Here is a 27,596-nt window from a genome sequence, read left to right on the forward strand (position 1 = left end):
TGAGAGCCTGGGGGGGCTGCAAAAAGAGAGAAAGAAAACAGCAGGAACCACAACAAAACGCCAGCAGGGCGGGCGGGCGCGCAGCAGCAGCGGGGCGGCCGAGGCAGTAGCGGCGGCAGCGGCGGCGGCGGCGGAGGCAGCGGCCGGTGCCCGGCTCGGGCTCGGCTCCCGCGACCCCGGGGCGCCCGGCGGGCCCCCCGCCCCCTCCCCCTCCCCCCTTCCCCTTCCCCTTCCCCTCCCAGCGCGCCCGCGCGCCCCGCGGCCCTCGGCGAGCAGCTCGGCTCCCCCCAGCGCTCCCCGGGCCCAAAGATATGGCAATGGTAGTTAGCAGCTGGCGAGATCCGCAGGACGACGTGGCCGGGGGCAACCCCGGCGGCCCCAACCCCGCAGCGCAAGCGGCCCGCGGTGGCGGCGGCGGCGGTGGCGAGCAGCAGCAGCAGGCGGGCTCGGGCGCGCCGCACACGCCGCAGACCCCGGGCCAGCCCGGAGCGCCCGCCACCCCCGGCACGGCAGGGGACAAGGGCCAGGGCCCGCCCGGCTCGGGCCAGAGCCAGCAGCACATCGAGTGCGTGGTGTGCGGGGACAAGTCGAGCGGCAAGCACTACGGCCAATTCACCTGCGAGGGCTGCAAAAGTTTCTTCAAGAGGAGCGTCCGCAGGAACTTAACTTACACATGCCGTGCCAACAGGAACTGTCCCATCGACCAGCACCACCGCAACCAGTGCCAATACTGCCGCCTCAAGAAGTGCCTCAAAGTGGGCATGAGGCGGGAAGGTGAATATTTCTTCTCTGCTTCTTTCCCTGAGCTTCGCCCGCCTCCCCGGCCCTCTTTCTTTCTCTCGCGGGGGTGGCTGCTGTATGGGACTGGAGCTCCTGCGGTCCCTGCCCCGTCCCAGCTTCCCCTGTCCCCGCTGCCTTCCACCCCCGGCGTCACCCCCCCCCCCCCACCAAGCTCGCTGCCGCTGCCTCCCCCTCCCGGCCTGCGCTCCTCTCCCCGGCTCCTCCACCCCTCCCGCTGCCTGCTCAGGATTGTGTCCCTGGGATCGTGAGCTGTGGCTGAAAATCCCCTTCCTTCCTCTGTCTTGGATGTGCTCGGTGTGTGTCCCTTTCCCGCGTGTGCGTGAGGGTGCTTGGGGGCTGTGCTGGCATGAACTTGGGGAGGGGGTGCTTATTTCCCCCAGAAAACTCTTTTCTGTGTTTTTCATTCCACTTTCCCCTCCACCTCTTCATACCCTTTATTTAAAATTGGGGAGGGCTGGGGACTGGAGTACCCAGAACCATAGATTCACTGCTGCATCATCCTTTTGGAAGCTTAGCTTGGAAAAAGAGGAGTGAGATTTATTGCACTTGTAGGTCTAATTAGAGGGGAAGGGGGGCTTCTGGCCTGTTCACTGGTTCCCTCTCCTCTTCACCGAGCTGGGGCCGCCTCCTCCAGAGCTGTGGCCTTGTTTTCACCCCTCTACTTTGAAAGGAAAGTTTGTGACTGAACCGTCCTTTCATAGTTGTGTCATTTTTTTTAAAGCATGATACTCGTTTTATTTCTTCATCAAACTCCACCCTCTGCTTAAATACTGCATACAAATTACAATTTACAACGGCATTTACCGATCCTTCTGATTTGGCTATAATGCATAGACTGCAGCTGGCATGAGCTTCCCCTTCATTTAATCCCTGTGTTGTATGGGTTTGGTTTCTTTTAACACAACTTTTGATGTTGTATTTAGATATGCTTCATGTTCATGTGGCAGGAGATGCAGCACTTTTCTTATAAATATACTTAGCCGTTTACAGTTAAAGTTTATCTCCTGACAATCATTAAAGATGTCTTATAGTCAAATTAGCGAACCAGTCAATTTTGCAGAATGCAGATTACTCCTTCTTGTAATTGACTTTAAAATTATATTTTATATGCCACAAGAAAAGAAATTGAATTCCTTCAGATCTCAAGGAGCAGGCAAATATGACGACTTCATTTCCAGCTCCAGGGAGATTTTGTAGGCATCTGAAAAAAAAAAAAACTGAATTGTGCTCTCATTTAATTGAAAAATAACTGCCAAGTTCAAAACTATAATTAGAAAAAAGTATTCTAGCTGTTATGTTTCAAGAGCTTAAATTGAATTGGGCTTGCATTAAAATTAGAATCAAAGCAAACTTAAGAAAATAGTGCACAACTTGAAATAAGACAGCTATGTGTACATGGACATATCTATATTAATTTGTTGGGGGGAGAGTTCAGTAGCCCTAACTTTTCCTAAAGTTGTCTTTGTTTACATGGCAATTTAAAGCGCTGGCACTGTTGAAGTAAAACATACACATTAAAAAAAAAAAAAAAAAACTTTGGTCAGCTTTAAGAACTCAAAGCATGCTTACGTTTTGCATTCAGATGGTTAATGAATCCAGTGTTTTTGCAGTTGCAAGCTCGTGCATTCACTGGGCAAAAGCTGGCTGCAGGTTGCAGTGGCACATCACAGGACAGACATTAATTCTATTTCCCACTTTTTTCAATAATGTTTGGCTACTGTAAGTTCAACTTTTTTCTTGAAAATTTTCAATTTTCTGTTGCTTTTAAGAGTGAACTTTGTGTGGGGCGAAGGGGAGGAGGGGACAGGGGAGGGGTGCAAGATACTTGTTTTCTATTCAAAAGTTGTAAGTGGTTATGTAACTTGTATCTATTTGAAGGATAATTCTATAGCATTTGGGGAGAATATGGAAACATTTTGAGCAAAACACTGCTTGCTTGCAAATGAAGAGGCGGCTAGGCATTTGCCTAGAACCACAACCTTTCTCTGGTGTTCGCCTGTTCTTTTTTGTTTGTTTTTGCTTTACTTTGATTTGTTTCATACTGGAGGGGTGAGTGGTATTTCATTAACCTGAGTGTTACACCTTGGTGGTGAAGGGGTTGGGTGCGCTTTCTTGACCATGCCGGGCTGGGGGCCCTGAGGTCAGGCCTAGTTCTGGCAGGGTTGGGGTGGCCAGGGGCGCAGGCGATGGCTGGGCAAATTGAGCCGCGGAGCTGGAGGCCCTCACCCCAGATTTCCTCCGGGTGTGGGCTGTGAGTGAGAGCGAGCGCGAGAGAAGATGCACCGGGCGCCTGTGGCTGCAGAAAGAGCCTCCGCATTGTGTCGGGTGCGCTGCGGCACGCCGATGTTCGCAAGCCCCCTGGATGCACATTGCCTCTTTTCTCTCTTTCTTTTCGTCAGCGGTTCAGCGAGGAAGAATGCCTCCAACCCAACCCAATCCAGGCCAGTACGCACTCACCAACGGGGACCCCCTCAACGGCCACTGCTACCTGTCCGGCTACATCTCGCTGCTGCTGCGCGCGGAACCCTACCCCACGTCGCGCTACGGCAGCCAATGCATGCAGCCCAACAACATCATGGGCATCGAGAACATCTGCGAGCTGGCCGCGCGCCTGCTCTTCAGCGCCGTCGAGTGGGCCCGAAACATCCCCTTCTTCCCGGATCTGCAGATCACCGACCAAGTGTCCCTGCTGCGCCTCACCTGGAGCGAGCTGTTCGTGCTCAACGCGGCCCAGTGCTCCATGCCGCTGCACGTGGCGCCGCTGCTGGCCGCCGCCGGCCTGCACGCCTCGCCCATGTCCGCCGACCGCGTCGTGGCCTTCATGGACCACATCCGCATCTTCCAGGAGCAGGTGGAGAAGCTCAAGGCGCTGCACGTCGACTCAGCCGAGTACAGCTGCCTCAAAGCCATCGTGCTGTTCACGTCAGGTGAGGCTGTGGCCGCTGGGCGGGCAGGCCGCGCCGGGAGCGACAGTAGGCCGCGCTCCGCGGGGCCCGGCCTCCTACGCCGCGTCGCCGCGCGGGCCTGGCCGGCCCTCGCCCGACCTTGGGCCCGGCCGGGACTTGCGGCCCCCGCGCCCGGACGCGGCCCGCGGCGCCGCTGCCATCTTGGGAACGCGGCGGTGCGGGAGCCGAGGCGGCTGGGATGCGGGCGGCGGGCGGCCCGGCCTGGGGGCCTGGACCCCCACGAGGGGCTGCGGCGGCGGCGGCGGTGGCGGCGGCGGCGGGTGCGCGTCTCGTGTGTGCGTGGGGGGTGTTGGATCTGTCTGGCTGCGCGAGTGTGCGGTGTGTATGTGTGTGCGATGAGCGTGTGCGTGTGTGTGCGCCAGCGCTTAGTGTTTCTGGGGGAGGAGAGGGAAGGAAGAGAACGTGGGAATGTGGCTTTCTCCTCTGTGTGGCAAGCTCCCTGGATGAGTTTCCCGACACAGAGAGACACACACAGAGGTGGAAAGAGAAGAATACGCGCAAATAAATCATAAATAATCCCGCTTTATTGCTGCCTGATTTTCCCTTATCGGAAACCATTCATGTTTGCAGTTGCTGAGGTTATTGAGGGTCGTAAAAAACGGTTTCAATCTAAACAAGAAAGATAAAAAACAAAAGGAACACTGTAGATCCCGCAAGTATGGGAGGATTCCCGCCCCAGAGATAAATCTCATAGCCATGCAAAACATATGAACATTGGAAATTTAACAGAGTGCCTTAAAAATATCAAATTAAATGTAGGTGGTGGTAACATGCATGTTAACAATTTCTCTTATGATAGATGGTTCAAATTAACTTCCAGGAAAGTGCATTAACGTTGCCTTTGAAGGCTCTAGTCTGAGCCTCTGAGAACACTGCCCGCTTTTTATTATTGTAACCTGCAAGAGGGAAACATATAAACACCCGGGACAGCAGGTAATGGGGGGAAATATAAACAAAGCCAGAAAGGAGGCTGGTGGGGAACAGAGCTGCTCAGATTGGGTCTCCGGCCTTGCCCACTGCGAGTAGGGTTAGCTGCAGCTTTACCCCCATTATTGGCACTATTGTTTTTAATTTCTCCATTCAGAGAACAAATAAACCATCCTAATAAATCTATCCTAGAGCCAGGACCTCCAAAGGCCAAATTGAAACCATTCCTGAGCAGAGATGGCAAAACCCCTTTCCCAAGGCCTTGTTGAACAGTAAGCAATGGTATAATCTATCAATATTTCCTGGCTTTCATGCGTGAAGAATCGTATTTACATTGTATTAAAATGACTCTTAAATTTGCACAATATTGTAATGTAGCAAATGTAGTATTAATATCGATCTGAACAGCAGATAATTTATTTAGACAAGAGCATCTAATTTGTATGCAGGGTGGCCAGAGCCATGGACTTGGACTGCCCCCCTTTTACTTTCAGTGCAAATGCAGGTCTGCTAGTGGGAGAGGGAGTTATTCTTTGCAAGAGGATAAAGTGCAAACCTTAAAACAAATGGAAGATTTATTGAATAGCCTCCTCAGTGTTTGAATGCATTTTATCTTAATAAGTCTTCTTGATGGAAACGTGTTTTTCAAAAGTGACAAAGAGCCTGGGAAGCAGCAACCGGGCTGCTTTAGCTCTGGCAGGCCTGGGGCCTGGCTGGCTCTCTACTACCCAGCTCTTTAGCCAAATTAATCAGGAAGCAAGCCAGTGTCGGGGAAGCTGGGGTTTTAAAAATCTCATCCAGTGAGGTGTCTTGAAGCAGAAATGTGACTTGGAGCTGGACAGAGGTCTTCTCAGGAAAGATCTTTCCTCCCTTTCCCTTGTCCCCTACTAAGGTTCTTTGAACTCCCTTGACTTTTCTGATCTCCTGCCCTTTCCCAGAGAGAGGCAAGGACCGTGCTGGCTGCAGGGAGGATTGTGGAATTATTCATGCTTTTCTTTCAACTTGCCATCCTAAAACATCCCCGTGAAAAGTGTTCCTTTTTAAAAAGTTTTCCCGAAGAAGTTACTTGAACAAAGTCTTCAAGGTGCAAAGGAGGCTGAGAAGCGAACAATAACATTATTTTGTTGGAAATTGCAAGCAGAATATCTGAAAATGGAAATGGAGCTGTCAGTAGTAATTCACCCCCCTCCTCCATACAACACATTTCCACTTTTGACTAAACTTGTTTTGATTGCTAGCCAGAAGGGAATTCATGGGAAGCCTTCTCAAAGTCATCCAACTTTTAAGCAAACTTTGAATGATGGAAAAGACAGTTTTAGACATATTGTCCAACGAGGTTTGCTCCGGCTAAGTATTTGAAGCTGGCACGGGGGTTCCCTGTGGTGGTTTTCACATTTGGCCTCCGGATGGTATGCTTAATCCTTAATATTCTGGACAGCATCCAAGGACTAGGTCATGACCTGAACTTACTTTTTTAAAAAATTCATTAATTCATACACCTAAATGTTCCCTCAAATAAATGGGACCTCCTCTGAAAGGAGCCATCTAGTTAACATAAATACAATAAATCCATTTTCACCACAATAATAACTTTGATTTCTAGTTATGGCAGCTGATTACATCTATATTTCCTGAACACTAAACTCTTCTGAATGCACAACATGAAATACATTCTCTGCACTACAAAGGCTAAGCCGGGAGGGCCTGAGCAGTTATGGTTATTTATTTACATAATTTCTTTCCCATATACTTTAGGAGAAATATTGACACTACCACATAAAAAGTGAGACATTGATTTTGTACGTTTCTACCCCCTTTTCTTATCTTGGGTATATCTCCTGGGGTCTAAGTATGTACTACGTTATACCCCCTGCTCACCTAGCTTTGCTACCACAACCACCCAATCGATCTGAGAGCTCACACTATCTATCCATAGTTGGGGGGGATCCTGTTGCAGGAATATCCAGAGAGGGAATGAATATCTAGAGTGGGAATCCAGGCCTGAAGTAGGACTCCTGCTGGAGAGAGGCTACAGAGCTGGCCGGCTGGCACCTGGCAGCCAGGCCCAGCTACAGGCATTCTGCCTTCAGAGGAGGAAAGAAATCCAAGCAGCCAGCACAGGGCCCAAGTAAGCCTTTCCTGGGCTTCTCTCTTTTGGAGTGACATAGCTGGGAGAAGAGTAGTGTCCTTGCACTCTGGGGGCCCTAATTGTAAATATCAGATAAATATTTTACAGACCTGAGGGAATGCCATATGGGTGATTAAAAGAAAAAAAATCTGCTGGGGTATCAGTGGGTCTTTTTCATCCTGCATTGTCTAAGGCTGAAAGGGATCCTGTGGCATAATGGGCAGATAATGCATGTAAAGCAAGATATATGTAAATATGAGTCTGCATAGTGGCCTTTCAGCAGGGCCAGGTTAGCAATCAGGACCAAGGGCAGACCTCAGGGTCCCCTCTCTAAGCAGTGAAGCCCCAAAGTGCTTCTGCCCTCGCCCTTCTAGCCATAAAAATCTCACTGGCTTCCCCAGTCAGGCCAGTGTGGATGCACCCAAGTGGCTGGCTGGAGTAATTAGACATCTGAGAGGAACCCATTCTGGATCTGGGGTCAGAGGGGACCTGCCTTAGAAGTTCTTGAATTAGCACTGGTTTTATTTGTATTTTTGCTCAAGGCCATTGCCTTGTAGATGAAGGTGTTAGAATGCTTTGTACATCCCAATTCTTGAAATATAAAGACATAAAGCTGAGGAACTCAGCAGACACGGGTTTCACTTTGAATCATTTGGTGTGACTTCTTAGGGTCACATTTACCCATTCACAATTATATAACGTCCTTTTGGGGGCATTGCCATGCATGAGTTTCTTCCCAGATCTATATATTAGCAAACTCTGCCTTTGATCTCTAGTCAACCTCCTGACTGGCTAAGGGCTCCTCTGTGATCTTCCTGTTTTTAAAATATTTATTATTAATACAAGAAATAGCATGGGTGTTTGAACTCAGAGAGGAAGCTTTCACTTCATTCCTCTAATTCCCCCTTCTCTTCCATTTCTTCGCCTTTAGTTAGTTAGTTGATATAGTATAAACTGCTGTCTTGAAATATTTTTAGGAGACCGTGAGGAGCCTTGGTTGATATGAGATAAACACACAGGTTTTAAGATGCTGTCATTGTGTGCAAGTGCCTTTTTCCCCTTGGTCCTGCAACAGGAAGCCCATCTCCCCAAATCCCCCCTAAACTCCCCAGCTCCCAGTTTGGAAACAGCAACAGCAGCTGCCTCTAGCCCAGCTTTGTGTCTGATCGCTGAAGATGTCTCCTTCCTGCAGCCTGGAGTAACTGAGCCATATTCCTCCTGATTATTATACAGCTTACAGAGATGTGACCAATTTTCAATTACTTGATCTAAAGCACAGATAGAAGTATACACCCTCACCAAGGATTTGCTGCAGAGTTCTTGCTTGCATAGATAGTGGATCTCAAATCCTATAGTGCTAAAGCATGGGCTTGATCTGATTCCATGCAATGCCAGCCCATGACTCCTTCCCCCTCCCATGCGTTTGTTCACTATACAATCTAGGTTCTCCTTGAAGATTTTGGTTGGGGTCATTTGGGTTTGAGAGGGAGGACTCCAAGAAGCCTGTAAGAACTACCTCCAGGCTACATATTTCTTCAGGGCTTCTGAACACCCTGAAATCAGGGGCAAAAGGGGCAAAAGTCCTCACTTTAATGAGCACAGCGGAAAGATGCACCCCTGCAGGCGGAGGACAGGTTGCTACGCACAGCAAACATGGCTCCAGCATCGTACATTATTTAATCCAAAGGTGAAAGAGGAAAAACAAAGAGACTAGAGAGGTTGCTGCCTCTGCATGTGTGTGCTTCTGTCTCCAGCTCCCCTAGGCTTGGTGGGGGTTTGATTTATTTTTATTTGTACTGGGGTCTGAGTGGGGGGAATGGTGAGGAAGGATTGGGGAGGTATGGAGAGGAAGATTTTTTTTTCTTTTCCCTTCTCTTTCTTTTTCCCTCTTTTACCAACTTAAAAAAAAAATGAATGGCTTGTTTGTGCCTTTGCTGTTCACTAACCTGTGTATCCTCTCCCCTTGTGTCTCCTTCTTGTGGCTGCTCGGGCAGATGCCTGTGGCCTGTCGGATGCCGCCCATATCGAGAGCCTGCAAGAGAAGTCGCAGTGTGCACTGGAGGAGTATGTGAGGAGCCAGTACCCTAACCAGCCCAGCCGCTTCGGCAAACTCCTACTGCGACTGCCCTCCCTGCGTACCGTGTCCTCCTCGGTCATCGAGCAGCTCTTCTTCGTCCGTTTGGTAGGTAAAACCCCCATCGAAACTCTCATCCGGGATATGTTACTGTCTGGGAGCAGCTTCAACTGGCCTTACATGTCCATCCAGTGCTCCTAGACCTTGGGCACTTCCCACCTGCCCCCACCCCCCTAGAGACTCAGAGGACCGGCGGGGGCCATGGACTCCAAAGCTTCGGGGACATCAGGTGGCTGTTGCAGGGTGCAGCCAGGCAGGGGGGAGGTGGGCTGGGCCAACAGGAGCAGCCCACCCTGCAGGAATGCAACCCGAGCTGCAAACCAGGAGAAAAAGAGACTCTCTTTAGGATCAGATCTGTGAACAAGTTGGAAAGGAAAGAAAAAGGACCTTGTGTCTGGTGAGAAAAGGAAAAAAAAATTTGAAGAGAGGACCATGAGAATTTTAATAAAACAGAAGGAGACTAATGGACCTTCCAGGATTTATTGTGGACGGATGTGGATATATTCTGTACAGAAAAACAACACACATGGAAGTGGACTGAATTCTATGTAGAAACACACACACACGCACACACAAACACACATACACACCCCAAACATTGTTATTCATTTTGTAAAATACTAGTCTTTATTTTCATTTTTTTGTAAAATTTAAACATCGTATGCACATAAAAAAAGGAAACAAGAATTAGGGGAAAATAACATTTTCCAAATAATTATAAAAAAATTGTCCTGTGTCTATGTATCTATATCTGTTTTGTATTTTTTTCTGGTTCCAAACCAGATTTCCTGTGATTCTATACTAATAATTTTTGATATAACCCTTTGCTTCTTATAATGAGTGCGATATATGTTGTCGAGGCTGTTCTTCAAGAATTAAAATTGAAGTGAAAATTTAAACAAAAATAAAAGAATTTAGCAAAACCCATGTGTCTGGTTACTTGACAGATGTCATAAGTGCAAGAGAACCCTCCAATTAATTTTCACTGCAATTATTATTAGAATGGGGAGGTGAGGTGGAAACTTTTAAGGTCCATTACAAAGTTGTCTAGATTTATTTCCTAAACCCAAGACGCTGCCTTGGTTTTGTAAATGCAGGGGATCAGGCTCTGCATGGGCTGGGGTGGGCAGGGAGAGGGCAGGGCACCTTGGTTGCTCCCAGCAGCTCATGTCACCTCTCGGGTGGCTGGTACTCCGCATGGAGCTAAGCAGGCAGCTGGGGTAAGCTCAGCTCGGCCCCAAGTGGAGGCCTAGTCTCGGTAGCCACCAGCTTCAGTGACTGCAGGTGGGAACGTGCCTGGCTGGAGAGGCTGTGAAGAGAGGCATGGAGAGCCGACTGTGGGGGTCTAGGGAGGAGAGGGCCGCTCAGAAGCCTCTCAGAAGACCATTGGCCTCTCCTCAGCTCTGGGAGACAGAGTTAGGGCCTCAGTGCTGCCAAACCTAGCTTTGTTCCCCCTTTGGTCCGGAGCACAGCAGGCTAGGGTTTACCCTTCACTCCAGACCCTGTGACAGGGGTTCCCTGGAGGGCTCTCAAGCTCAGTTGAGAGAACAGAAAGGCCCTCCTGTGGCACTTAGGGACGTGGACCTGGAACCTGGGAGTTGGTGAGCTAGATAGGCTAGACTACACTATTTACAGAAGCAGCGTTTGGGCCCTAGTGGAGCATTCAGGGCAGAAACCTAACGCTGAGGCTTCACTTTGGGTGTGCAGGGGGCGAAGGTGGGGGGGAGTGCTGCTCTCTGTTACAGCTTTTGGAGCATGAATGTTTTATAGGATTCTAGTCAGTGTTGTGAGAACACATACTACCAAGGGAGCTTTTTCCTAACGTATTAATAAAGCCCGATCTTTTGAAATAACACCTCTCACCTCCTCTCCCGCCTCTCACCCCAAACAGGCCTTGGATGAGGCAAGTGCTTCACTTTCAGAAGTCATTGACAAAAGTTTTGCTTTCCTTTGCTGCCTGGGAATCTCCAGGTCCCCCCACTCTTTAAAAAATGTATTAACAAGCTCTAAGCCGCCCGAAGTCTTCCTGTTCTAGGTGCAGTGCAGCCTGGGCAATGCCGGGCTCTGTGTGGAGAAACCCCCGCAGGTCACCCGCCACCAGGCCTGAGACTTTGGGAGACTGGGCGGGTACCGCGTGTGGTGTGTGGGGCCGCCAGAGGCCGTCCCACCGTCCCATGGGTCCCCACCTGCCTTGGGCCTCAGCCTTTGCACTATACCCAGGGGTAGTGTCTTTGGGCCTAGGCTGACTTCCCTGCACAGTGAGCACCCAAGGCAGGAGGGGCGAGGGAAGAGCTCCTATTTAACCCCTGACCGCCTCCCAGAAAGTCTCCGAGAGCCCTCCCGGGCTGCGGGATCAGGGAATGTCGGAATTGGGGTGGGGTAGGCAGCAGCCGGGCGCGGAGGGGGAGGGGAATCGAGCTGCCTCCAAACGCTCACGGATCTTTGCTGCCTTTCTTGAAATGAGATGTAAATATATTCATTACAGTGTGATCCCTCTGATGAAAACAGATAAACATTTTTGTAGGTCGGAAACGTATTTTTCAATTAATTTCAATATGGAGGCCCAAGCACAAAGTGCCCAGTGTGGGGACTGGCCCGCAAGCCGAGGCCCGGGGTTTACAAGGCACTTGCTGTGGGGTCCAGAGGTGACAGCGGTAACCTGCCTCTTGCCTGACGCGGCTGGAAGCGCTACCCATGGCCTGAGGGATCCGGCGACCCTCCTCAGCCTGGGTCCAAGACCCGGGCTGGCCAAGCACGGTGTAGGAAGCAGAGCAGGCCTTCCTACTTATGGCTTCACAGACCCCTTCGCAGACTCAGTCCAGGAGCCAGGACACTTGGGGCTGAGCGGAAGAGAGAGGGAAAAGGTGGTCTGCTCCCATTCTTGGCGGGGCCGGTCTAGGGACCCGCAGGCAGAGGGTTTCTCCTGTGCTGTCTCCCTGGTACATACGGAAAGGCAGTTGTCTTCAGAGGTCTCTGTGTGTCCCAGCCAGAGAGACAGAGATTCCCCAGAGATTCAGTGGCCCTGTGGGCGACCCCGCGGTACACGACCGGCTGCCTGCATTCCGTGGTTTTTCACTCTCAGAGCGCGCAGTCGGGACCCACAAATCTGATCCTGCTAAGGCACGTTTTGGAGCCGAGACTGCAGCGTTTAAGCCATGGGTTAAACCTTCCGACCACGAGAAAGCGTCCTCTCTGCTCCCAGGGCGTTTTAAAGGCTCCTTGGCGGGGCTGACCAGTGTCCGTGGCCCAAGAGCTGGGGGGATCTAGTGGCCCCGGGGCCTCCTTGCTGTGCGAAGGGCAGCCCCAGTAGGGGTCGGGCCGCTTCCGTTCAATGTCCTGTGCCCCCTCAGATCCTGGAAGCCAGTGGGCAAAAGGAGACATGGAGCAGGTGGGAGTCTCCTCTGCCTGGGTGGCCGCCGGGAGGCCCCTGAGCGATGAGCCCGCTTTCGAAACGAGCGCCAGGGGGAGCAGTGGAACTTGGGTGTGAAGCCACAGGCAGGTGTAGGTCGACGGTCACCTTGGGGCTCGCAGTCATGCCTCGGCCTTCGGAGGCTTAGCAGCCCTAAGGAGTTGGGAGAATAGGATTGGGCTAACCGGGTGGGATATGACTGACTGGGTCCCCAGGACCAGAGGAAATACAGCTTAACAGTTGGAGAGCGGCCCACACAAGGTGACTTCCCTCTCAAAATTACCTGTGACACATGAAAGTCAAACACTCCCTCTTCTAACCCAAACACTTGCTGGGCGACTGAGAAATTTAGGGGCTTTGAAGTCGGTTTAAACTACTTTAGCCACAAGCTTTTCTGAAAGCATCAAAAAAAAAAAAAAAAGCCATCTTAGGACGCGCTATCCTCTAGGACTCTCTGTGGCTCCTCCGCCGCCTGGGGACAAAGAATGGTGCAAGGGAGTTAAGATGCGACCTCTGCCCCCACAGGCACACCCCACCCTGCGACCAGGCCTGGGGGAAGCCCAGGGGTGGGAATGGGCCTCCCTTCTGGCCACCGGAACAACCTTGGGCTTCCGGGACTCTGCCCCTTACGTTGGTTCAGGCCCTCGGTCTCTGGCTGTCGGAAAGGGTCTCACAGGGCTCCCGGAGGCCCACCGACCAGCTTTGAGCTCAGGGGCACTAGGGATATGGAGCTCCCTCGATCCAAACCCACCTGAGCTCAGCTGCTTGGTGAGTGCAAAAAGTTTTCTTTAAAAAAAAAAAAAAATCCTCCTCTTCAGCATATAGGCAGTCCTTGTATCTCCTACAGTGCCAGAATCACCTCCTGTAAGCTACTCGATTCTTCAGAACAAATCACCTGAATGTCTCTACAAATGGAAAACCATGGAGAGCGGGGAGGGTAGGCTGGAAGACACAAGTGGAAACTAATAAAACTCTTGTTAGAGGGCCTGCTCAGGATTCGTGGCGTCACTGGGCCTTTTACTTGGAAAGCCAAAGAGTTGTATTCCTAAATGAGTTAAAGACCCATTTACCTCTGTCGTGTTCTATTCATCAAGCCACAAGTTGAGAGTTCCTAACATGAAACTATTTGTTTGCTTACACAACCAGCTGGGCGCAATTTCACGTCTGAGATATCTATCTGAAAGCGCCTCTCATTTATTATCTCTCCTTGTCAGCGAATCCATTTTCCAGCTCCCCCTCCCCCCTTTGGAGTTTATTTATTTATTTATTTTTGGTGGGACTTCTTTGCCTGGGAGGGCCTGGTTCTGGAATGCTCCCCAGGGAGCAGCCGCTCCCTGCGGGGTTCCTGCCGCGCCCAGGGCGCGTGGACCAGGGCGCAGCCGAGGCGAGCTCGCCGCCACCGCTGACCCCCCGCGGGCGGGCAGAAGGGCCTGGGTGAGGGGCGGGCAGCCGGTAGGCCGGGCGGGACACTGCGAAGCTGCCTTTCTCCCAGGATGTCCTTCCTGCTAGCTCTCCCAGAGTGAGCCGCAACCACCTGTGCGTGGAGGGGGTGGGAGGAGGCCCCGGAGGGGAGTCCAGGAGCCTCTCTCCCAGATGGAGGCCGGAGATACGGATTTGAGAGATGCTTTTACAAAGCCTCACCTAATCCCATGGGGCCAATTTCTTCTCCCGGGCTGGGCCGAAGCGCAGAGTGAGTAACCAAGATGTAAATAGTTGTGTGATGGGTTGGGGGAGGGGGCAGAGCATTTATTGTGTGTGCGGAGGGAAGAAGGCTGCACGTGGTTTCAATTTTGAAGCACAAAGAAATAACATGCAATGCAGAAAATAGGTTTATGAATGTAATTGAGAGGAAAGAAAACAATTAACACGGTGCAAGGTTGCACACTCGATTCTCCACCCCTCGCCTTCTCTTCTACCCCAATTTTGAGAAATCCGGGTCTTGTGAATAGAGTGGGTCTAGGCACTTGGATCCGGTTCACAAGGGAACCCCTGATGGAGATCACAGTGATGGGTGGATAATGGTGTCTATCCATCTCTTAGTCTGCTGAGGCCTCCTCCAACCAAGCTGAAAGCGAGGGATCAAATCCCCAAGTCCAGCGTATAAAATATCCCTAGTTGTAAAGGTAGAAAGGAGAAGGGGTGTCTGTAAGGGAGGGGAGAGGGAGAACGAGAAAGAAAGATAGCGAGGGATTTCTTTAAGACAGACCAGGCTGGTCTCTGCAAGCTATCCTATTGTGTTGATTTAGGAGGACATTTGCTGTATATAACGTTTAAGGCTGATAATATCATTGCGCAGCCAGATAAATAAAGCATTGGCCCAACAGTGGGGTCAGCGATCGATCTCTGGGCTCAGAGGAAAAAGGAGAGAGACAGGATCGAGCACGAGGCTCTGTCTGTGTGCTTGTCAGTCGGCATGCAGGAGCCCGAGTGTGTGTGTGAGCGTCAGGGTGTGCGAGAGAGAACCTAGTCTTCAGCTGGCCAAGAGGCTCATTAGCATTCCTAACCCATGGACCTGCGCTGACAACTAACAGAGATATCCCGCTCACCACCAGGCCTCCTCTCCTTTTGTCTTCAGATCTGGAGGAGAAAAAGATTTCTCGGTGGAAGCTGGAGCCTGAACTTCCATGTGGTTGATGGAGATTCAGGGTATAAAGAGACGTTTCGGGATCTTGCCTGATCGTTCACTCTGCTTTTTAAAACTTCCCTCCTAAAGAAGGAACTTTTTTTTTGCTTTTCTCTCTTAAAGTGTAATATGTTTGTTGAAACTCCAGGCTTAAATGAGAGAGAAAATTCTCTGAAAATATTTTGCCATTTCTCCTTGTTGACATGCAGAGAGGTGGATGTTTATATGTTTGGCTCACATGCACATATAAAGCTGGTAAAGATTTCTAGAACATAGCAACCAGGGGTTGTTTGAGATTTTTGTTTCTCTTCTTTCTTCTGCTTGGCTTTGTTTTTGTTATGATAAAATTCTTCTGATTTTCTATAATAAATGTTCTGCTTATTACTTTATCAGTCCGTTGTTTGAATAAAGCACATCTTTCAAAATTAAATAGGGTCTGATTTTGTGTTAACTATCAGAAATGTGCAATTTTAGAGGCCTCCACTATTCTAAGAAACATTTTAAAATTATACTCATTCATGCAGTTTTAATCACCTTACACCTATTTTGGGAAAAGTGTCTTAGTTAACTACATGTCACAGGGATAAATACTTATGTACTGCTCTCCTAGATCCTGTGCCTTGAACTCCATCAAATGAGGCAGATAGTTTTACATCGGAGTGTACAAATTATCCCATGTTGACAGATGTTTGTCACTTAGTAACTTCTTTCCAAGTTTTCCCCCCTCCCCTAAGCCTTCTTTCTTGCTTGCTTTGTTGTTTTAAAATATGCATGTCTCTCACTGGAATGCCAGTCACGAGTGCAAACTTTGTGTCCAACCTCCCACATGAAATGATCCTTTTAGAGGGAACTCGATATGTCTCAATCTGCACTTCACTCAAAGCCTGTGGGTACGGACCACTCACTCACTGGTCCTGGCTCCAAAATAACTCAGCAGAAACGAGTTTCCAACTAAAAATCCCCTCGAATGTCTCCCAGGGAAGAAATATAGCTCCTATAATTAAAGGAGGCAACGGCCAGAGGGGGAATGCAGCCGGCAGCCAAAAAAAAAAAGTAAGAGTTTTATTTATTTGCTGATTGAACTTGGGTTGTCACGACCAGCAGGTTTATCCACACTGGAAGTGCCGGAGGTTTGTCCTGTGTGCGCACAAGAGGGAGAGGTGGGCAGAGAAGAAGGGGAAGGGGACGGAAGGGGAGGATGACATGGAATAGGGAGAATGAATGAGGCGAGGACAACTTTGGGAGACAGAAAATGATCTCTGTGGGACAATGTGAGGAAATTTCCTAGCACTGGGTTTGTGTAAAAACCTGTAGCTGAGGGATATGGGAGGGGGGGACCTCAGAGGAGATGAGGGGGTAATTAGAGTAAACTCTTAAATGTGGGGTATCGGCAGGAAAAGGAGGACTCTGATTTCCCTAGAAAAGTAATGTGACAGCAGGAAAATTATTAGCTGTGCTGTGTGTGGCGGTTTCGGTGTGTGGGGGGTGGAATTATGAAGACAGGAACCGGAGAGTAGGGAAGAAGTTCCAGGACTCAAAGCAGAAGTACCAAGGAGCCAGAAGCCCTCCACCCTCCTTGGCAAAAGTTGCCTAGTAGGTGTGGATGTGAAGTCTCTAGAAGACATCATCTTTACTTTAATTAGTTTCATCCATTTGAACTGATTCTGGCATTAGAACCACTTATAGGATGATTCAGCTCCAGGGATGAAGAACACCTCCCAATCTCTTTGACCACCTCTCCAACCCCCCCTCCCTTCCCCCCAAAAAACGCTTCAGAACAGAAGGAGTACTCAGGCTGGGCAGCTCATTTCTATTAAAAAGGCAAAACTTTAGCACTGATGAAAAACAGATGAATTTTTTCTCCCTCTCTCTGAAACAGTTACTCTTTTACTGATGTGAAGTGACGTCAGCAATGCCTGTCCTATCCCCTTGGAGAGAAGGGAGGGAGGAGGAGGGGATGGAAGGAGGGAGCTGGGAGAAAGAGCTAGAGAAAAAGAGAAAGAGCGAGCTGAGAGAAGAGGGGAAAGGGAGGGGGCGGGAGGGAAAAATTGAGAATGAATATTCTACACTTTTTGACCAAAATTCCACAAAGAGTGGGCAAAACAATGCTTCAGAAGCCCGCAATTGATAGGACACCTTTCTCTGCTCTCCCCCGATCTACATATTCTAACATATGGAAAGCTTACAGGCCCTGTGCACTTATAGAAGCCGATAATGCATTAGCTCTCAGCAATATTTACAGCACCACTTTTAATACACACCAGATGGTTCGCGACTGTGCCGCCTCAGCCAGCTCACTCCTCGATTTTACTCGGCGGCACTTTGTTGCAATTACGCTCCATGCTGAGACCAATTTTATTGGTGACCTATTTTTCATATTTGCAGCATTTTATGTTAAAAACCTCCTCCCTGGCCTTTTTGTAAAGGGCAGCGCTCGGGAAGGGAGAGCTTAGGAGGACGGTGGAGCTGTCTAGGTGGATATTAATATTTATCATGATGTTACATACCTCAGGTTTAAGCGAGTAAACCGGATAGACATAAATACTCTGGTCATTACGTTTGTTCACTCACCTCCTGTTTGTCAGACCCCCACGGACTGTCTACACGGCGCGCTTGCCTCAGAGTCAATACATCGGACCATAAATATTGTATTCCATTAATTATCACGCCACTGGCTTATCCTGGGCGCCGGCGTCCTCGAGCGACGCAGGGCAAATGAGGACGCTTCCTGAGCATATTTCTAGGCTGGGAACCCCGCTGAAATTTCCGCCGTGCCTGGGAATTCCTAGAGCCTGAGCGCCTGGCTCAACTCGGGCTGGGCCTGGGGCTGGCTCGCGGGGGAGGGGGGTGCGGCGGGCAAAGGCCCGACGCCGCCAGGAGCGCTCAGTACCTGTTATCTAGCGACGCAGAAGGCCACAGGGAGAATCCCATTTGGCACGCCAGGAAAGGCTTTCAACTTTATCTCCCGCCATGTAAATATCCCCGAGTGCCCAACTGAGGGACTTTGTTTTGCACCGAACAATATAAATATCCTATTTGCTACAACGCAGGTGTGCCCTTCCTACCCAAACTCTTTTCCCCCCTCATTTATAGTAACTCTTTATACCCCCTTCCCTGGTTAAAAACAAAACAAAACCCACAGATGTTTACTTTATTGATATAACCTATACCATGGTTAGGCTGAGAATAATATGCTTCAACTAACAGTCATTTAGCAAATAATAGAGGCGTTCTGGATGCTTTCCAACGTTACACATGTACTTGGTCATAAAATGATACGTGAAAAAATTAACATCTGCTTTCCTAAAATAAAGTGTGCCAAGTAGCTTTTTATGAATGCTTCCCTCATTTTAAAAAGAAATATGGAGAGATAAACTGGCACGCAGATGTATAGCATATTTATAATGGTTTTAGGATTTAAAGGTAGCTATTCATTGCACAAACCATTTAAAAACTGACGGTTTAAAAGCTACTTAACCCCAGACATCTTCGAATCCTGAAGAGTCTTCTCAATTTTATTATTTAGAGAGGAATTTACTGTAATTTAATTGTGTACCAAAGCAGAACTATGTGCAAGTCGGGGCACTGCAGCCTGAGCGAGCTCAACAGAAATTCCAGCCCGCCTTTTATTTACCTAATTTCTCAGCAAGGTTCCCAGGCCCTTAAGAAAGCAGAGCTGGAAAGTTTAGTTGGGCTCTTTTTTGTTGTTGTTTAATTCCACTATTAGGAAATGAGGCCTACCTTTGAATTATTTCATTAGGATTTGGCCTTTTGGGGGAAGGGGTGGGAACCATAATCATTAGTGGCTTTTTATTATTTCTACAATAAATGGCTAGATTCTTTGTTGAATAAGCTGCTTGAATGTTTTGCAGATGTTCCACTTAGTCCAAATCTGACCCCCTATTTCCTCCCAAATAAGTCGCTTAAACTCTCCCACCAGTGCATTTACTCGAGAGCATACTCCCCCATCCTGGCAAGTTTATAAGTGGAGAGCATATTCTTATGAAATTTCCACCTAAGTGCACACACGCACACGCACACACACATTTACACACACACACACTCCCACCCACCGAGCCTCTGAGCGTGGCAGAGGATAAGAGAAGAGGAAAAAAAAAAAAAAAAAAGGAGAAACTGGTGAGGCGGAATGGAAAGGAGGAGGGAAGTCAGCCCAGTGGTTACTCCCCTGTGCGGAGGCGCGCCCTCCTCGGGCCTCTCACCCCCCTTTGTGCCTTTGGTTTGAAACATAGGGGGTGGCCCGGATCCGTTTCCCCCAAAGTGCGGGGGATCTTGTTCCGCCAAGTGCTGGCGGGGGCGGGGGCGGGGGGCGGGCGTCCGCCCTAGGTGTTTCAGGGCTGTCCGAAAGGGCGGCGGCGGAGCCGGGCCGTTGCCCCGCGGTCATCCCGGAGCATCCGTGCGGCGGCACCGCCCAGCCGCTGCGGCCGCGCGTGGGGACCGAGGGGCTAACAAAGGGCTCTGTGGGGCGCGGGGCGCGGGCACGTGACGGCTCGAGCGCCGCGACGCGGGGCCGCCGCGGGGAGGGGCGGTCAGCCCAGGGTGCCTGGTGGCTTCTTGACATAAAAAGCGGTGCCCGCCTCGGACGGGCCGCGCCGGGCCGCGCTCTGCCGGGGACAGAAGTACTTGTCTGGCTCTGCGTTGGAGAAGCCGCACCTCTCCTCTCCAGCTCTTACTTGAAAAGCACTTGGAAGAAACTGTGTGTGCGGGGAGGGCCGCGGGGTGGGCCGGGGCCAGGCTGTGAGGCTGAGGGGGGCCGACTTGTGGGTGGATGGGGAGGAGGTGGTAGAAACAGCTCCTTTCTGAGTGACAGGACTCCTTTTCAAAGGGCAAACAGGGAAAGGGGGGGGGGAACCTCCTAATATGAATAGGAGAATTTTCAAGGTTTCGCAGTTACTCTCACTCCTCCCCTTTTTAAGCCGGAGATCTTTCTATGTTTCTTTTTCTTCCCTTTCCCATTCCTTTCTTTCTCTTCTTAGGTGGCAAGTGAGTGTGCAAACGTGTGTGGGTGTGTTTCAGGAGGAAGAATGCTCTATTAACTTTTAGACGTCTTTTCGGACTGGTAAAAATGACTGAAACATTTTCCCATGTTTTTGTGGACTCACTGACCAGGCTGGGTAAGGCGGTCGATGAGGCACGCTCTCAGACGAGGTCTTCAGTTAAAGATGGTGTATTTGTGAGGCAGAGAAAGGGAGTATCTTACAAAGTTCTCCCTCACCCTAGTAGCAAAACCTGCCACATCTTTACTTTCTACTAGAAAAGAGAGAGTTTCCTTATTTGAACACTTCTGAGTTGATTATTAGATGCCTCTGTGAAAAATCAGGTTGGGAGAGGACAGCTCATCACACACACACACACACACACACACACACACGGATTTTAAAGCCTGCCTGTATTTATAATTTAATCTTAGAAACACTTTTATTATCTCCATTCTCTACCCTAGCTTTTTTTTTTTTAATTGTTGAAGGACCATGCCTTATAGAGGAGAAAACTTTCTTTTCAAAAAAGATTTCAACCCACAGTACCAGTTGTTTGTTGTTGTTATCATGATTATGATGGTTATTATGTCATCCCTCCTTTTTGCACTTGATCTGATGAGAGAACTTTTTAAAAGAGTGTGAAATGAAGGACACAAAGACAGTATATCAATGAAAAGAAGAAAGTGGCCCTTTTAATGAGAACTAAAGAAAACCCAAATGTAGATGAAGTGTACCGTAAAAGCTGCTTCAAAGTCCATCTTAATTCCCTTGGGCTCAGCCATCACGAACTTGTGGTAATTGGGAGTTCTTCACGGAGGTAAGGCGGCCATGGGTGGGAAGTCATGCGGATGTACCCCCCTGCCCTATAATTCCTAATACATTTTAACCAAGAACTTGGAGATTTTACAGAACTCAGATTTGACTACTTCACTTTCAAATGCTACCTGCCCATTAAAGTAATTTGTTTTCTTCCTGAGTAGCTGTACTCACTAAGGGAGCTTCAACCTTCTGCACCCCCCAACCCCCAGCAGGTTGGTATATGCTGGGCCATATTCTAGGTTTTGACTATTATTTTGTGATCAACTCTGTTTAATTTTCTATTTATTTTTGGACCTCAGCCTTTCTGGATCACAAAAGTCCCCACAAGCAACACAGCAATAAATCCAAGCAAAAATAAGACAGATTTCCTCATCGATGTGTAATAAAGTTAAAGGACATTGTTTTGTCAGACAAGCGCTAAGTAGAAAATAAATCTCAGAGTCTGGGGAAACAAAACGGAGCGCTGCTGGCATGTGTGTAAATTTACTTTTAAAAGCAATAAATCAATGTTAAATTAAACAGCTGGGTACCCTGTCTAAGAGAAGGTTCAGTGTTTAAGAAGACCTTGATGGAGAAATGTGCTATTTAACAAGACACCAAAAAAAAAAAGTTAAATTTTTATTGTGATCTGAGGCAAGACTGGCCTGGGAACTTCTCTGAACTTCATAGAGGAAGAGAACAGTGTGAATTGTATCTATTTGCCATCCTGAGATCTTTACATATGTTTTCAGGCATCAGGAAGCAATGAGGGTTCGTGGAAATGCTTTAGATGTTTTGGAAATTGTCGATTAAGCTCTGAGATCCTGTCTTTATTGGCTTAGGTTTGTTGGAGGAGGGGTTATGGTTTTTGTGTGATTTTTTTCTGTGAATACTATAACCTGTGGAGATATTTTAATGAGCACATTGAACATATTCTTATCAAATGGTTCTTTTATTCTCACTGTGGCTATTTTGCACAGTAAATAGAATAGGAGAAAATAAAGAGATCTGTTATTTCATATCTATTATGCCTGTTTTGATTGAGAAGCAAAACCTGGGAGTGGAGTAGTATTTAAAACTCAACTGGAATATTGTAATAGTCATTTTCTAAGGGTGTGTGTGTGTGTGTGTGTGCACGTGCTTGGTTAGTTGTTGTTATGGTTGTTGTTTTTTACAAAATACTTCACAGGAAAAACTGTATGTGTGGGGTTGGGCAGGGGCCAGAACAATAGAAATACAAAGCTCTGGCTTTGTATTCTAAGAACAATGTGAATCAATGAGTTATTACAAAGGCAATCATCAATAGCAAGAAATTAGGATAGTTTAAGGCTAGTATATATGTACATTGGGTTTCTGCCCCCACCCCTCCCAACCTTAAAGTGAAATTCTGGAAAGGCTGAACAGAGAAGTACTTTAGAAAGCAGACATATTATTGAGATGAGCCCTCTTGGTTTTTTAAATTCAGATCGACTGGTTTAAAAGAAAACTATGGGGTTGTTGCCTATACAGAAACTAGTAGATTATTCTTTACTTTTCTTCATATCACAATCTCAGAAGCTTTCTTTTGTTAGCCCAGTTGCACAGAATATTCATATAATTAGGTAACATCATTTAAACCTAAAAAATGGGATAGGTGCTGTGTTTCCCCTCAAGCTACAAACTAACAGGCGTTGTTTGGCAGCGTCCTAGCTACCTTTGACTTTTCTCCAGCCAAAGGAGCTATCAAAGACCCGGTTGCCTGGAGAAGACTGAAGTTATACTATTTATATTTCGAAGGCAGCATTCAGTTTCCCTGACCATCCGTGGCATGTTAAGTAAATCTGTGTCTTATGCCACTCAGAGATAGCTCGGATTGCCTGACAGGAGACGTCTGGGCAGCCCTGTAAACTCAGAATGACTTCTCAAATCCTGCTAGGTTTTCCCAGCGATGTGCTTTCCTCTGCGCTGAAGCCCTGGGAGTCAAGTCAGCCCAAGGTGAGCCTTTCAGGCGCTGCTCTTTGTCCCCATCTGGATAGGAAGGTGTAGAATTAGCTAGACGCTGGGCTGGTTTTGGCGGGGGGGAGGTGGGAATGGAAAGGCCGCTTGTTCTAATTAAAGACAATAAGCAACCCTGTGAGGAGCTGTCCTTTAGCCTTAGCTTGAGGCGGAAAGGGTCTGTCTCACCTCAGTGGTCAAGTTTGTTTGAACTGGCTGGTGGGGTGAAGAGTAGAAAACTGCAGGTAGAGCCGGGCTCAGGTGACACGGGGCTGGTGGTTAAGTCACAGCAAGTACGTCTTGAAGTCCCTCTCTGCCTCCCAGTCCTCTGGTGTCTGTGCTCTGTGCTGGACTCAGGAGCACTTTGATTCTAACTTTGCTTGCTAGATGGCGCTCGGTGTCTCAGGACCTTCCATTTCAGAATTAAAGCGGCTTTTTAGCACCGTTGTTCTCAACTAGTTGTGGATATTTGATTAGCACAGTACTAGCAATGTTATTATTGCCCTTGCTTTTGTCCCCCTTGTTCACTTTTTGATTAAAGTAGCGCTCAGGTGGGAGTTACTCATCTTAATCTGGGTAATAATAAAATTCAGTGAAACTCTGCACCTGAATTTAGGGCACATTTACGGCTCAATTACTCTTTGTGATGCATTTCAAAAAGCACTTTAGTAACTTTTCCTCCAGTAATCGGATTGAGGTTTTCAGGAAGAAGATAAATCAGCAGGTCCGGATGGATATTTACAATCCTTGAGGTTTACCACCAGAGTGCACCTCCCACTTTACCATTGCTAACCCATTCCCATTTTAAGGTGAATTAAACTGATCTTAGGGAACTTATTACTTTCATTTATCATTTGTGGTATGCCATTATTTGATTTTACAGGTATCATAATTTGTTTACAACCCAAATACTGAAATTCATACCCACAGATGATGTGTTTTAATATTGGTGGTAAAAGCCTACACAAAGCTTGTTTCATGGGAAGGGTGGTTTGTGGATTCTAATGTATATTTATTTCAAACACTCATGATTCTTCTCAGATATTCAAAACACTTCTTAAAACTCCTTTGTGTTGAAGCACAAAGAGACAGAAAATCAATAGTTCTAAGTTTCTGATGGAAAAAAAAAATTAAGATGAGCCAGAAAGAATTGTATATTGTTTTCTCGAATGAAGATGTCACTTTCACAGCAACCACCGCTCTCCTACAATTGTGTGTCCCTTTTAGACAAGGATGCAGGTGAGGAAGGGTAATGGAAAAAAAAAAGCCCACACCTCTATATAGACATTTTGCAAACACTTTGACAAAAGAGAGTTAAACTTGTTACTTGCTTTTAGGATTTAGAGAACTAGCTTATATGGAAATGTTCCACCTTTGGGAAAATCAATAACACTCAGAGCTGTGTGGTTTGGAAACCTTTTATCAAACCTTGGCTGCTTTGGTGAAGAACCCCGCAAAGTCTCTCTCTAGGTGTTAGGCTGAAACTAGCAGGCGCTGAAAACCTAAAGCGGAAAATTTACAACTTGATCAGCCCCAGCCACACACCAAAAACCTGCTACTGCTGCAAACATATGTTCCAGATTAAGTTAAGCAAATGGCTCTTGTTTCTCAGGGTTGAAAGTTGATCATGAAAATTCAAATTTGAGTGAGTTGTGCTTCCAGTGGATCACCGGATCTTCAAATGCTTATAAATCCCTCCCAACTGTTTACTCAAGAGATTTCATATACTCTCTTATCTTCTTGAGAGCTTAATTTAGAATCTCCTGCAAATTTAATCCAATCAGGTATTACTTTCCTGGAACACTTATAGTTTTAAAAGTTGGCTGAGTTGAAAACTAGGTGTATTCTTCCTTCTAATGTTAAGCTGCCAGATAGCGAATGTGTAACTCAGTTTTTAATGCTCGATTTCCTTGCATACATACTAACTTTAATAAGCAGAAATTAAATGGTCAGTTTATTTTAAACTTCCTTGAAAGTTTCATTCGCCAGAGGAGTAGGTGATTTTTTTTTTTTTAACAGCATGGGACAAAATGAAGGAGTGTTATCAAAGCCTTTAATTATGTCAGGAAAGACTGAAATAATGGTGTTTCTTTTAATGGGGGGTAACTGTATTTTGGAACCTCCCTGTGGTCATCCAGCCATCTCCTAGCTAAATTATTTGAAGACCGGTCTGGCTACTAAGGTGTCTTGTAAGGAAATTTAGAATTAACTCCCGACTCTTCAAGGGGTCTAGTTCCTTGGGTGAGTTGGACAGGATGAAGACAAGCATCAGATGCCTCGGGCACCTTCTTAAATAATCCCGGGGGCCCAAAATCGTTCCCTCCTACCTCCCCGCATTCAAATGATTGTCCTGCAGATTTTAACCGATATTGTCATGTTGAAGTTTGGTACTTACTGTTTACATTTCTCCCTTCCCCACGGGGTCTTGGCAAGTGTTTAAGAGATTATTGATTTCCAAGAAACCAAATAAAGAAGGCTGTTCTTTTATAACATATGAAATACACACTTTTCTTTAACTAAATAGGCAGTGTATATTTGACATTGACAAATGGGCAAGAAACAAGAAAACTTATTTTGAAAGATTTTGAAAGGGGTAAAATGGACAGGACAGCAGCAGTCCTACAGAAGAGGAAGATTGGAATTAAGGGGAAAGCTTGGATAAAAGTGGGGGGATGGCTGTCTGTGCTGTAAAATAGTTTCAAGTTTCCCCGAACACACACAGGTGGTAAGCAAACATCGTTGGGGAAGCTCCTTTTAGGGGGACCTAATCAGTAGCAGTTTTTATTTATTTATTTTTAAAATGGACTTCCTGCACTTCTTTTCTCCACATTTTTCTCTGGAAATGTGGTACTGAAACAATTACCCAGGTTTGGGAGTTTCTGATTAACCTAGAATAACCCTGAAAAGCCATTCTGAAGCTGTGTCAAGAATACATTATTTTTTTTTTAAAGTGGTAAATACCTGATAAACAGAGATCTTAGTTTCCCATCCCCCAAGTCATAAGGGAAATACCCAGTGAAGGAAGGAGATTCCCAAAAAGCCAGATTGAGGGAACAAATGTAGGCACCCAGGAGTTCAGTATTATATATTCCACCCCAAATCTCCACAAGTCCCTTGTACTAACAAAGGAAAGCCCCATGTCCTTCCCTGCATCTTGTTCTCCGTTCTTGCTCCTGAAACTTAGGAAGCTGAGAATGAAATATTTCATTCATTCAAAGATGGAAGCTCAGTTTATGGGATGAGCTCCCCAAAAACATACAGGCAAAGGCATGCAAATATTATGGAGATATTTCATTTGCAGGTTCAGATCTAGAATTTGCGAGTCTCAGGGTCACTGTTATTCAACAGGTCCCCTTTGCTACCCTGCACACTTCAGCTGACAAACTTCACCAACCAAAATTCTCCCCAGTTTTCGTAGGAGGGTCATTTAAATAGCTCTCGGCATGGCCGAGTTTCTCTGAGACAAGTAGCGCAGACTTGTCTTAGTATTTAGGCAAAACGACTCTTGAGATTGCAAGAATAACCAAACTTTGAGGGGAAATTATCTTTGGGGAGAACTCAGCAGTGATTTTGCACACTAAAAAGTGGGGGGGAAAAGCAGCGCCCTTTGAGAAAACAGTCTGAATTGTTAACCTGTGAAGCGTTTAATAAAATATTTATATGTTTTAAGGGATATAAAAGTAGAGTGTTTTGAAGCTAAATTGCTACTAAAGTGAGGAGTTCAAGGAAGTTTTTCAATGTAATAGCATGCCAAAAGAGAATAATTGTCTCCTGAAATGTATTGGAATCGTGCTACTCTACAAAAGCAATTTTGAAAGCGGTTTATTGAGGCTAGTTTTATAGGGGGGGAAACCCACTTAAAATATAAGGGTCCTCTCCTTTTTTCTTTGTTGGCCCTTTCTGGTAAAGTATGGATTAACTTGGTTTGAAACCAACTTGGTTTGTACAATCAATATTTAATAGAAGTTTGCTTTTGGTTGTCTCACCTGCTCTAAATGTATTATTTTCATCCTCAAAGTCGGTTCAAGAGAGTAGATGACTAAAATGGGGTTCCAGGGGAAGGGAAGAGATTTTACTCAAAGCCCAACAAGTGAGGCGAGTTTCAATAAAACAAGGTGCAATTTGAAATCTTCAAAAACTAGTTTTTTCTTAGGAGTGGTGACTTAAGTGTTGCTAGGGAGACCATGAAATGAAAAGACACCACACGGAAGTGCTCTTCAGTTCTTGTACTTTGCTTAACGCGACAGGAAAAAAAAAGCCAGACAAGAAGACATGCAGAAATTTGGAACTTGGAGTTGAGGTCTGCAAGTAGGAGAAGAGGTAGTGATGGGTATTGAGGCAGGCGCGCCCCCTTTTTAGTGCTGTCAAGTAAGTTGCTGTCAGGCTCTTTAGCGCGCCGCGGGCCGGGCGCCCCGCGGCACAGCCACCTCCCCCGGGGCGGTAATTAACCAGTACCTGGGCGCACGCGACGATCCGACAGCATCAGCCACAGGCAGAGCCGTGCGGACAACGGCCGGTGGGTCTGGATGTACATTTTCCCGATCTCTCGTGTCTGAGATCACCAGCCTAGGGAGAATGTGCTCATACTACAGAGCTCTTGAACTGGAGCCGCTTTGGATCTGGCCCGCTTAGGGGTGGTGGTGAAAAGTTAGGCAGAGAATAGTTGTGGGGGTAAGGCTTCTACCACCAAAATGACTGAGAGTGGCGCTGCTTTCATCGTAAAGTAGATGCAAATTCGGGGAGCAGGCAAAATGGTGTATCAACTCTGGGGCACTCTAACTGATTAACACCGGGCATGGAGCAAGCAAGATTCTCCACCCACAAACTGTATACTTTTCA

General features: G+C 47.5%; 1 protein-coding gene across 1 annotated transcript; it reads left to right on the plus strand.

The window, feature by feature from the left end:
* Positions 1–9,879, plus strand: NR2F1 (nuclear receptor subfamily 2 group F member 1). Its single transcript, XM_047874634.1, has 3 exons — positions 1–774; positions 3,201–3,728; positions 8,817–9,879. The coding sequence occupies exons 1-3, from the start codon at positions 312–314 to the stop codon at positions 9,095–9,097; spliced, it is 1,272 nt and encodes a 423-aa protein (XP_047730590.1). The 5' UTR covers positions 1–311; the 3' UTR covers positions 9,098–9,879.
* The last annotated feature ends 17,717 nt before the right edge of the window (positions 9,880–27,596 follow it).

This window comes from Prionailurus viverrinus, chromosome A1 (genome assembly GCF_022837055.1).
Source record: "Prionailurus viverrinus isolate Anna chromosome A1, UM_Priviv_1.0, whole genome shotgun sequence".
Taxonomy (NCBI): Eukaryota; Metazoa; Chordata; class Mammalia; order Carnivora; family Felidae; genus Prionailurus; species Prionailurus viverrinus.